We start from the raw sequence: 11,540 nt of genomic DNA, 5'->3' as shown, positions 1-11,540 counted from the left end.
AAGAGAACTGTCCTCGTCGTGCCTTGAGTTAACGCCAATAACGCCAGCCATGCAGTGTGTTTGTGACGACCGATGCGGCCATTCAAGGGAGGGAGATGGAATAGAAAAAAGGAACGACGCGCTGAGGGACCTTGCCTTTGAAAGTTCCAAGGAGTAGCACAGGACGTTGCTTTTGAAGGCCTCTTGAGTGATGGTGAGTAGCCACGGGCTTGGCTGTAGCGCAATGCTCTTTTTTTTCTCTTACGACCGAAATCTGGACTCGCTGCGTAAAACGAACAGATACAGATTCACGGCAGTTCGACGGATTATAGCATGCCAGCGGCGGCCAAATCCCTGTACACCTTCTCGGGCATGACGTTGCCCTCTGAGTCTTCCATCTCGACGACATTCTCGGCCATCATTTTCTCCTTCTTCTTGTCCTTTTGGATCTTCTTCCACAGGTCCTCGGCCTCCTTGATGCTGGTGATTTCGCGGAAAAGCGTCGTGTTTGTGATGCCGAGGCACTTGAGGCCGTGGATGTGGCGCGGCTCGTTGAAGTGCTTGTCGAAGGCGCGGCGGCCCATGTAGACAAAGTTGCCGCAGATTTCGCAGGGAAACTCGACGCCCAGGCCGTGCAGCTTGTACAGCCAGAAGGGGATGGGCTTGCCGTCCCATGCGAGCGGCAGCTTGAGCGGGTTGTAGATTTTGTCTTCGCCGTCCGAGTCGTTGTCTTCTTCCTTTGCGCCGCTTTCCGGTGTCTCGGAGTATAGTTGCTCGAGTTCCTGTTGTCGCTCGCGTTCAGTCATGCCCTGCTTACGCTCGACGTTCATCTTGGTATCGCCGCGCTCAGTCTGCATGGCTGCAGCGAGCTTTCGTATCCTGAATTCTCGCTCGGCAACAGCGCATTCCTTGAAGCGTTGCAAGTCTGCAAAAGCACCGTTTGCCTGCTTGCCACCATCCTGTGTGCCGTTTTGGCTTTCTTGTACCGCCTTCTTGTGCTTCTTGCCTGTCAAATGCGCTTCGTAGACCGTCTCTTTTGAGAACCCCTTTTTGCATGCGGAACACCAGATGCCCTCGCCCTGCGCTTCGCCGTCGGCTGCTGCCGGAGCAACTTTTTCCCAACCGGGTACCTGGTCCTTCTCCCATAGCTCCTCAAACTCTTTGTCAAAGTTAGCAAAGAGCCTGTCCAAGTTCTCCAAAGGCTTTGTCCGTCGCATGAAGCTCTCGAGATAATCTTGCAGGGCCTTCAGGTAATGAAAGTAGGCCTCAGACTTCTTCTGATCGCGGCGAATGTTACATTGGGGAGGCGTGAAGACATCGAACAGATCGAGGTACTGCAGATACGTCAGGCGGCGCGCGTGCTGATGAACAGGAAGGTTCAAGTACTGCTCATGCAGCGTGGTCAGGTCAAAGAAGCGACCGAAACCTTCCTCGCCAGTGAACATTGAGTCGATGGCTGCAATAGACTGCGCGTGATCTTCGGGCGACCGCTTCTTGTAGGCCTTCTCTAGGTTCTCGACGGGCTCGTTCGGGTAGCGGTTGTGGAAGTCTTTGATGGATTGGACCTCCTTCAAAAAGGACTCCATCGGGTCGCCGTGGGTGAGAGCGCGCACTTCATCCTCCTTCTTGCCATCGGCATCTTCATAGATCTTGAGTAGGCGGCTCGACTGGCTTTCGATTTGCTCGAGGAATCGTGCAATGTCGTGGTCACGTGCGAGGCGGTCGCGAATCTGGCCGCATGTCAGTACTCGAGTCGCGACAGGCACAAAGGGCAGACGTACATGCGGGGGGTCTTCGAGAAGGCGCTCTGCGGCGGCATCCTCAAGCCGCTCCAGGTCCTCGTGAAGCTGGCGCTGGTCTTCCAGAAGCATGGCTGCGGTCGCCTGTATCAACTATGAGTCTGGGATATAGCAGCGGTTCGGTGATGGATGTGCAGACCTTTGGGGCGTGCCGTTGACGAGCTGCTGGGTGGAGCCTGTCGCGGCGACACATAAATCAGAAAACGCGCTAGCACCCGGAACGGGATCGCCGAGGCTCCGGCCCTCCGCAAAGCTCAGACGCGGCTGCTCCAAACTTTCTGGGAATCGCGAACAAGACTGACTTCATACTCATCTTTTGAATCTCTCCCACCGATAACACCACGACCCCCACAGCCAACATGGCGGACGGAATCGACCGAAATGCCGACGACAAGATGGAGTTCTCCACCTCCAAAGAGGTCACGGTCGCGCCGACCTTCGAGGCCATGCACCTGAAGGAGAACCTGCTGCGCGGCATCTATGCCTACGGATACGAGTCGCCTTCGGCTGTGCAGTCGCGTGCTATTGTGCAGGTCTGCAAAGGCCGCGACACCATCGCCCAGGCGCAATCGGGAACGGGAAAGACAGCCACCTTCTCCATCTCGATCCTCCAGGTCATCGATACAGCTGTGCGCGAGACGCAGGGTAGGATCGCACGTGGATTTGCTGAAGAAGCGCATACTAACAAGCTGTAGCGCTCGTTCTCTCGCCCACTCGTGAGCTGGCGACGCAAATTCAGCAAGTCGTCATGGGTCTTGGCGACTACATGAATGTACAGTGCCACGCCTGTATCGGAGGCACCAACGTTGGCGAAGATATCCGCAAGCTCGACTACGGCCAGCATGTTGTCTCTGGAACCCCAGGACGCGTTGCCGATATGATTCGCCGCCGCAACCTCCGCACACGCAACATCAAGATGCTTGTTCTTGATGAAGCCGACGAACTGCTCAACCGCGGTTTCCGTGAGCAGATCTACGATGTCTACCGCTACCTTCCACCCGCCACTCAGGTGGTGGTTGTCTCCGCTACCCTCCCTTACGATGTACTCGAGATGACGACCAAGTTCATGACCGATCCCGTACGCATTCTCGTCAAGCGTGACGAGTTGACGCTCGAAGGCCTGAAACAATATTTTATCGCCATTGAAAAGGAAGAGTGGAAGTTTGATACCCTTTGCGATCTCTACGATACCCTTACTATCACACAAGCAGTCATCTTCTGTAACACACGCCGCAAAGTTGACTGGCTTACCGACAAGATGCGCGAGGCCAATTTCACCGTTTCCTCAATGCATGGAGATATGCCGCAACGAGAGCGAGACAGCATTATGCAGGACTTCCGTCAGGCTAATTCCCGCGTGCTCATCTCAACAGATGTGTGGGCTCGTGGTATCGATGTACAACAGGTGTCGCTTGTGATCAACTACGACCTTCCATCAAACCGTGAAAACTACATTCACAGGATTGGTCGTAGTGGCCGATTTGGACGCAAGGGTGTAGCCATCAACTTTGTGACCCAGGATGACGTGCGCATTCTTCGTGACATTGAACGTAGGTCTTGGAAACGTCGGATTTGGAGGATCAATGCTAATTGCTGCAGTGTACTACTCTACTCAGATTGATGAGATGCCGATGAACGTCGCCGACCTTCTGTCATAGACGCTGCGGTATCATTGCATACAGCATATGCGATCAAAAATTAAACACATCTTACGTCCAGCTCCGGCCTGTTAATGCCGCCTAAAAGCGAAGAGGGGTCAAGCCACCAGCTTCGAGAGTTACTGTGGAGGAAAGGGGCTCTCCAGCCAAATAGTAAGTTTGCCTTTTGCTACCAGATGGAGTCTTTCATTGCTAATTCTGTGGCTCTGCCTAGAACCAAATTGAAACATGCTCATCGATGTGCTTCAAATATGAATCTACTCGCAAGAGCACGCCAGCGGCGATGCTTGCTTTTTGAGTACCTCTATAAATGATCATTATATGCCCACAATCATCTTCTTCGATGCCTCTGATGTGATCTTACTGCCTTACCCTTGCCAATGTGCTTGTAGGCAAGTACGAGCTTTACATAGTGCATTAATGTAGCATAGAGTTATGTTTTCGACATCAATCTGCCTTCTTCGAAAGATTACCAATCCAAGCCCAAATACTGCCCACCCAATCTATGGATGTCGGTATGTGTTCACCGATTCCCGTATTTCCCGAGAATGATATGCAATGAGCGGAGCCGTGATGTCCTCGAGGTGCATTACCTATAGCCCAAATAATCTTGCAACCGGATTATCTCGTAGGAACGCTACCATTCTCCATGAATCCGGACTTCACCGAGACGAATCTGTGGGGTTTGATTCCGCCCCAAGTCTTTGTCTTGCGGCAATGCGACCCTGTGCAAAACCATACCCACAAGACTTCTTTCGATTCATGTCCACATTCTGGTTCAGTGCAATGATGATATAAACACAATATCTCAAGAAGCGAATGAGATATAGTGTATGCAACGGTCATTGGGTGGAGGCCAAGAAGATTGGGTCGCGTCCCTGAACCTCGTGGCATGCAGGGTCGGGTACGTAGTGGGGAACCAAATAACGCAATGCTACACTCCAGGAACGAACCAGACGATCATCTCGGGTATGGAAACAAGAACCGAGACGCATGCAACTTCTGGTTCTGAAGCGGGGAAATCATCTGATACTCAAGGTGCATGTTGAAACCACGGGAAACAACGATACTCATGGCTCAACCTTCCATACACTTGATAAGAATGAGAAGGAACAACAGTAAGGGCCCCTTCCGCTTACTCAATGATGACATATATCAATGGACATTCTGGAGAAACTCCACTCTCCCCCAACCTTCTACCAGCACACCTTACATCCGACCGACCCACAAACAAATGAACATGGTTCTGTACCACACTATCATATGCTGGCTGCGGAGCCGATTACCTTCTCAACGCAGCGATATGAATGCACACAGCCATCTTTACCCATACTTTCCTTACCAAGTTCCATAGTTGATATCCGGAACCAAACACACAACGCACAGTACCCGACTTGGTCATCAGGATTGGGAAGATAGCGTCGAGGAGAAGGGGCATAAATACCCCCCATTTCTTCCGCTGAAAGGAACTTCTCATCAGCAAGCAACACAAAGCACATTCAATCACTACTTCTCTTCACTTACTCCAAACCAACAACAAGTACGTTCCAACCCTCCACTTCTCACAATCTACCACTATCAACTTCGTCCTTCTCCTCTTCCATCTCAAAAAGACAGCTTCTTCAGTCCTCCCTTCCCTCATGTCTACAACAATACTGACAAGACAATTACATCTTAGAACTTGACCACCCTCTCAATCACCAACTAAACTACCAACCAACCAAACAAGCATCAAAATGCAGTTCACCGTTGTCGCCGCCGCCGCCCTCGCCCTCTTCGCAGGCGCCGCTACCGCAAACCGCCACAACACCATCACCGTCACCCACCTCACCATCCCTACCTACGTTCCCGGCTCCTTCCCCAACATCGGCATTCCCCAAGTCGGCAACGCCAACGAGAACGGTGCTTAAGCCTGCCCTTCTATCTCGACCCCCTCGGCTTGTAATTTTTTCCTCCTTCCGGAGGCAAAGGAGGGGGTCGTGATGGGCACGCATGAGCGGTGGAACGGATGACTGGACTAGAGTCCAAAAAGACTGTCTTGCTGGATAGCCTGAGGGATCTGGTAACCTTTCTTCTTTCATTTTGGAATGGAAGTCAGTACTGGATTCGTACGGTATCCTAGCAATTTCCGGGTTTTTTCGGACTCTAGTCTTTGTCATATGAGAAGATCGTGTACGGAGCTCGCGAGTAATGTTTGTACTTTTGGTATCTCTCGATTTTACATTCTTTAGGGGGTGGTAATGATAGGTTATCAAGGAGATTGAGAGAAGGGAGTCGGAAGCCATTGTTGCTTCTTACTTTCTTTTTTTCCTTCTTTGGTTGCATTTGGGGGTTTATTATTGACGGTAGGCTTATTACTGTATCGTAGCTATTGTTGAAAAAAAAAGTCTGCCGTCTGAAACTTTTTGCTGCAGTGTCCTGATGCTTGTATGTGTGGGTGATGAGTGCGAAACTATGCTGCCTCTTGCTATCTGCTTGATATTGAATTTGGACTTCTATATCACTCCATAGCACAGTTCTTGGTGTTGAAAACTGTGCTTAAACCTGCTTTCTATATATCGTGTATAAGGTACAGGATACACTACGTACCTCACGGTTAATTTATATTGTGTACTCTACTGCATCATGAAATCCGCCGCGTCAACACGTCTGAATCACTCATGACAAATAACAATGTTTCTCAGAGTCATCATTCAATACATCAGCATCTGATAATTACCAGCACAAACCCTCTTCATAAACATACACAAACCTCAATCACATTACCTTTGATTATCATCATCCTTTCCAAACGCCAAATGCATCCTTCTCGCCTGTGCAGCTCGCCGTTTAGCCTGCGAAGACATTGTCGTATTCCCCGCTGGCTGCTCCCAATTCTCACCGGACGACGAAGTAGACGGTAATGAAGGCAATCCACTTTCTAGAGCTAGCGTATGCGTCGGAACATGTTTTTTGAGTCTCCGACGAAGCACGGATAATACTGCTTCATCGTGTAGATCTGCAGTTATCTCCTTCGGGTTGGGCAAGATGCGCTGGGAGGAGAAATAGGCATTCTCAACGACAATCGTAGAGGATGGTTGAGAAAAAGGGGTTGGATTCGTGTTCTCATTATTTTTCAATCTGTCAAAGGCCAAGGGCGTAGCAGGGGGCTGGGCGTCCAACTCGAAAATGGTGCTGGTTGTAGGTGAAGGTGATGTGGCGATGGAAAGATTACTGGACGCGAGTGATGTTCTTTTCGCTGTGCGCCGAGAGGGTCTCTGGCTGCTTGGTCGGAGGACGGGCTCGTCGTCTTCGAAGAGAGTGAGAGTGGCTGGAGAGCCTGAGGATAAAGATGCGCTTGAGGGCCAGCAGTGCTGGTACATTGGTGCTGGTGTGCAATCTATTCCAGCTAAATTTGTCCTTTTGGATAGGAAGCTTTCACAAGTTTGGCTGTCGACTGCAACTTCTGGACTGCTATATTCCTGGTTCTGTCCAATTATTTCGGGTGTAGTGACCCCCTCTTCAGAATCTTTTGTAGACTGCAGTGTAGATTCGGTGACCAAGTCATACTTTGCTATTGTCTCCGTGGCCACAGGCAAAGCATGACCCATTGTCGGAGTCGATGTAATTGAGATAGATGGCACCGACCCAGTCGGCGACGTGATCAGCATTTCTCCCTGTAGGTTTTCACTTTCCATACTTGGGTGAACAAAGTCAGCTAAATCATCCAGGAGAGATGGCTGGCTCCTTAGACGCGGCAGTCCCAAAGGCAGCGATCGCTGCCTTTCTGTATGTCTTGTAATGTCAATCGATGTAGCCCGGTATCTTCTCGCGATTATTGGAACACCAATTGTAGCGTCTGCAGATGCTGTCGAATCATGGCGTCCAAGGGGTGTATCGGCCAGTTCCCAGGACGGGGCGGCTATGTCAATCGATGCACGAGCTCGTATTTCTCTTCTAACGGCCGGTCGAACATAGTCTGTAGACGCTCGCTGTCTTCTGAGTAGACCGGGACTAGCAGGGAAACCCTCGTTGTAAGCCTGAGGACTCAAAAAAGCTTGCATTTCTTGGTTATCGGGAAGATCAGAGGGCATACATCCTGCTAGCTCTACCGGGGCCAAGTTGACGGAGATTGCTGCAGAATGTTGAGTTAGTCTTGACTATACCCCAGAAGCTTCAAACTTACTTTCTGCATCATATTTATCGGCTTCTGGTGGTAGTGTAAGATTTGATATGGACGGAGAGTTGTGACTTATTCGATGCTTTTGCCTCGAGTAAGGACCGCGTAACACATCCTTCTCGTCGTGGGGCACCCACGGTCGCACCGGGGCTTCGTAAATAGCCTCGTGTGCGACGACCCCAGGCTTGCCGCACAACTCCGCCGTCTGCATGACATGAATGGCGCCAGTCAACTGAGCGTGGCACTGGTTGAGTTGCTGGTGTTTCTTTAGCAGCCTTTTCTGGTTCTTCAGCACCCACTCAAGCTTGCGTTTTGATGCAGCCGTGCCACTGTCTTCGTCGTTGACCCACGCTGAATCCAATTCCATGCCGATATCATTAAGGGTTCGCTGTGCCACATACAAAGACTCCTTGATCCATGCGCGCTTGCTTGGATAAGTATCGAGAAAGTTTGAAACCGTAGCTGAAAGATAGAGTGTCTTTGCCTCGTGAATGCCTGTTCGCACCTGTTGGATGATGCCAACAAAAGCTATAGTCTCCGCTGAAGCCTTGTCTGTGGAAAGAATATAGCCGGCGAAATAGTACGCTATTCGTATCGCAGGAAATTCATCTGAATCGCTGTATCCCGGAGTCGCTGTTGATGGCGGTCGGTCTTCAGGGCTTCTCGGTTGCTGCTTCGGCCACGCAATCCTCCGTTTAAAGTATTTCAGCCTCGCCCCTTCGGTCTCTATGCGCGCGGCTGTGACTGGGGCAGTCTCTTGCAGTCTTTCTGGGAGTAGTGAATTGCCCGCAGGCAGCATCGAGACCGACGTTAGCATGAGTGGTGGTCGTACCACCCAGTTACATGGACACTAATGCTACGAGGCTGATAAGAGTGACAGCAGCGGGCGCATCCTCCAAGAAACTTTAGAGTGGGCGTGTGCAAAAATAGCGGTGCACAAAGCCCGCATACGACGACGTACACGTCAAAGGTATGGACAGGACGCAGAGGCAGTTGATGCGAGGCTCTTTGTACAGAAGTTGTGTCTCAAATCGTTCAACGGGGAGTTGGTTACAGATAGTATGAATCTCAGGCCGAACAAGGCTCAGCAAAGATCGGTAAAGGAGTGGTTGCGTCAGGCTGATAGCACAGGCGCGGGTGACGGTGCAGTGAAGAGAGCCATCGAGCATCCAATGCTACTGTCTCACGGTGCACTGCATTATGCACAGAGTGCAGCACCGGAAGTGGCGTAGTTTACGTGGTTGGCTGTGTACCAAAACTCACTATTAAACGACGCCACGAAGTCAATCCTTGTTATTTTGAATCCACAGTGCTACGCCTCGCTGGGGTCTAGAACACACGCAGCGGCTGTTGCACAGGCGGGGGCTCATTCTCTATCATGCGCTAATATTCATTACAGCTGGCCGGTATCCGTAATCAGACATTTGTGCCACAATGGAAATAGAGTGATTACTTTTTCTTTGCCCGTGAACGAAATTGGAAATGGAATGAGGCGTCTACGCACCTAATCCCAGTCCACTAGCCGAGTGAACACTGACTCAGGTTGGAACGGTAAGGAAACAGGAAGTAGAAAGAAAACAGCCTTGTATCGGTTTCCTCGGTGAATAGTGCATAGGCATAATAGTTGAAGTTATGTCTTGTCAAATTCTTGAGTGAAACAAAAAGAAATGCTTCAGGTGTCTAAACGCCTGACAATAGCCTCACTGAATGGGCGTGGTGGGTTGATTTGTTGACCCGTTTCGTCTGCAACTTGCACTAGAGCGGGGAAAACGCATAGCTCCCCTGACGTGACACCTTGTCCCTTCTGCCACTCGAATTTCCATGTGCTAGGCTGAGAAAACAGCGTGTATGCGAATGACGCTGAGCGCTTCAAAACCTCTTCAAGGTTCCGTTTACGTTCTTCATTCTTCATCCGAAGGTCGGCATACGGCTGTAGAACCCTATCCAGCATCACGAGGGAGGCTTGTATGCTCGCGTAGCGGCTGTCAGAAACATCGATAGCGGTGTGAGCGTAGTTGGAGTTCATCAATCCAGCTGTTATCACTCTCCATTTGGTTACTAGTGGCGGATCTAGAGCGCCATTAGTGAAAAATAATGGACTTGAACTTGCGAGACCTACCGTGGTGTTCTTGTTGCTCACCGATGATTGCTTCGTAACATCGGGCTATCTCGGCTGGAAGAAAGCTCTTCGAAGAGTCCTTGGACAGCTGCATCTTCGATATTATAACCCAGGCAATGACAAATCGAAGTGCAATCTCTCTTGTTGCAGCGTTGCCCATCAAGGAAGCGAGTGTTTCCACAGAAACCATCAGACTCGCTCCAAGTGCGTGAAGGTCTTCGTTATCAATCAATCCGGAGCCGACGCGATTGAGGTGATAGTAGCTTTGCACATGATTCTTGATAGCGTTGCTGATCTTGCAAATGTCCCCGGTTATGGCTCCATCTTCCAAGGGCTGTGAACATATTTCGTTCGGCGTGATTCCTCTACTGGCTGAGATGGCTTTGGGAGAGAATCCCTTTTCCTGATATGCTACCGTGTATTCATCGACTTCCGTGTGCTGTGGTGTGGATGACTTCCTCCGTCGGAAACAAAATCAGAAGAGAAGGCTCGCAGTGAGAGCACCCGCAACAAGGCATGCAATAGCGATGCCAGCAATTGCGCCTGATGAAAGTCCAGAACCCTTCGCTGCGGATGGTAGGGTGGGACTGGAGGTTGAAGACGCTGTGCTACCAAGAGAATCGGCGGCCTGTGTGCTGGTGGATTGAGAAATGGAGGATGTTTGCGGGGACGAGTTCTCATCCCCTGGAGTCTTCGTGGCAGACATGGGTGTGTTAGAAGGACGGGGGTCTTTCCCAAAAACGATTGCGTTCGTGTTTTTATCAAGAGACACCCAGACGCCTGAAAAGGAAGTTGCATGATCAGGTTGAAGGATATTGCTCTTGGGTAGAACTTGGAGTCCCTTTAATGGGGTTAATATTGCCATAACCGTTACAGTAGCTCCATTGTATGACAACTGTGTTGCACTTGGAGTGGCAGGCGGCGTTGGATAGGTAACGGCCCATGTCGTTCTATCTGGAGATTCGTTAGCCATGGTCAAGGAGACTTTTCTTCATAGGTTCACAAAATGCAGCGAGATATGAGCGCAAATAGCGGGCAACGGCGCGATTTTAGGATGACATGAGAAGCTGCTCAGCCGCGCCGGATGTAAGATCAGGACGCCTGTTCATTTTCAGCTCCGACTAGTACCATGCAGCTGGAAGCTAATAGACAGGTTCCGGTAAGCTATCCACTGGCTTGAGGCACAGACAGAACGTTACACTGCGCTTCACGAGTCAGACTGGGCTTTGCCACGATAGGCCGCCTGGAGTCGGTGTTGGATGCTCAGCAAATCAAAAGTGTAACATGGACCGTCTCCGCGCCGGTTAGCCAATGGGACACTATGCCATCCACCTTACTGTCCTAAAAGCAAACTCCGAGGCGCAATTAGCATGCATAAGGTGCTTGTTGCACGTACAAACCAGATTCGTTGGGGGCCAAGATGGCGTAGCAATGTGATGGGCTAAGGGATACTATGCCTCAGCCTTCAAAAACACCAACGTCAAGTTTTCTAGAATAGGTGTAAATTTTGTTAAATATATACAAATCCCTTACAAGAAACTAATTACAGCAAGTTTTAAGACGTGCAGCGTGCGCGCTGTGGAGCTATAAGCTATAAGAGTAGATAGTCAAGACACGTCTCACACTCAAAACAAAAACACACAGACCACTCTGCTTAGTAATAAGAGAACCCCAGCAACAGAATGCCACCAGAAAGCGATACTATCGAAGCCCAAGTGCTAGAACAGAGACAAGAGAGCCTAGGCCCAGAGGCTCAGATCGACAGGGAAATGGACAGAGAGGACCCTACCCAGCCACTCCTACCCAGCAACCAGCCAGCCAAGAGA

At 50.5% G+C, this 11,540-nt stretch overlaps 4 protein-coding genes across 4 annotated transcripts; 1 reads left to right on the top strand and 3 right to left on the bottom strand.

Moving 5' to 3' along the window:
- Positions 1-42: 42 nt before the first annotated feature.
- Positions 43-1,857, bottom strand: SETTUDRAFT_119087 (uncharacterized protein). Its single transcript, XM_008030296.1, has 2 exons — positions 1,761-1,857; positions 43-1,709 (listed from the first exon to the last, which is right to left on the bottom strand). Exons 1-2 carry the CDS (start codon positions 1,848-1,850, stop codon positions 306-308), a joined length of 1,494 nt encoding a protein of 497 aa, XP_008028487.1. The 5' UTR covers positions 1,851-1,857; the 3' UTR covers positions 43-305.
- Positions 1,858-2,131: 274 nt separating this feature from the next.
- On the top strand, positions 2,132-3,755 carry SETTUDRAFT_138877 (uncharacterized protein). Its single transcript, XM_008030295.1, has 4 exons — positions 2,132-2,423; positions 2,474-3,328; positions 3,378-3,589; positions 3,651-3,755. Exons 1-3 carry the CDS (start codon positions 2,138-2,140, stop codon positions 3,434-3,436), a joined length of 1,200 nt encoding a protein of 399 aa, XP_008028486.1. The 5' UTR covers positions 2,132-2,137; the 3' UTR covers positions 3,437-3,589; positions 3,651-3,755.
- A 2,443-nt stretch (positions 3,756-6,198) lies between these two features.
- On the bottom strand, positions 6,199-8,394 carry SETTUDRAFT_33092 (uncharacterized protein; the record flags this gene model as incomplete). The annotated part of the gene is made up of 2 exons (XM_008029914.1): positions 6,199-7,550; positions 7,602-8,394. 2 exons carry the CDS (start codon positions 8,392-8,394, stop codon positions 6,199-6,201), a joined length of 2,145 nt encoding a protein of 714 aa, XP_008028105.1.
- An 873-nt stretch (positions 8,395-9,267) lies between these two features.
- SETTUDRAFT_42792 (uncharacterized protein) lies at positions 9,268-10,420 on the bottom strand (the record flags this gene model as incomplete). The annotated part of the gene is made up of 3 exons (XM_008029966.1): positions 9,268-9,665; positions 9,715-10,168; positions 10,226-10,420. The coding sequence occupies 3 exons, from the start codon at positions 10,418-10,420 to the stop codon at positions 9,268-9,270; spliced, it is 1,047 nt and encodes a 348-aa protein (XP_008028157.1).
- Between the last annotated feature and the right edge of the window lie 1,120 nt (positions 10,421-11,540).

The sequence above is a fragment of the Exserohilum turcica genome, assembly GCF_000359705.1.
Source record: "Exserohilum turcica Et28A unplaced genomic scaffold SETTUscaffold_4, whole genome shotgun sequence".
NCBI lineage: Eukaryota > Fungi > Ascomycota > Dothideomycetes > Pleosporales > Pleosporaceae > Exserohilum > Exserohilum turcicum.
Note: the sequence above shows the minus strand (reverse complement) of the source record. Positions and strands in the feature narration are given on the sequence as shown.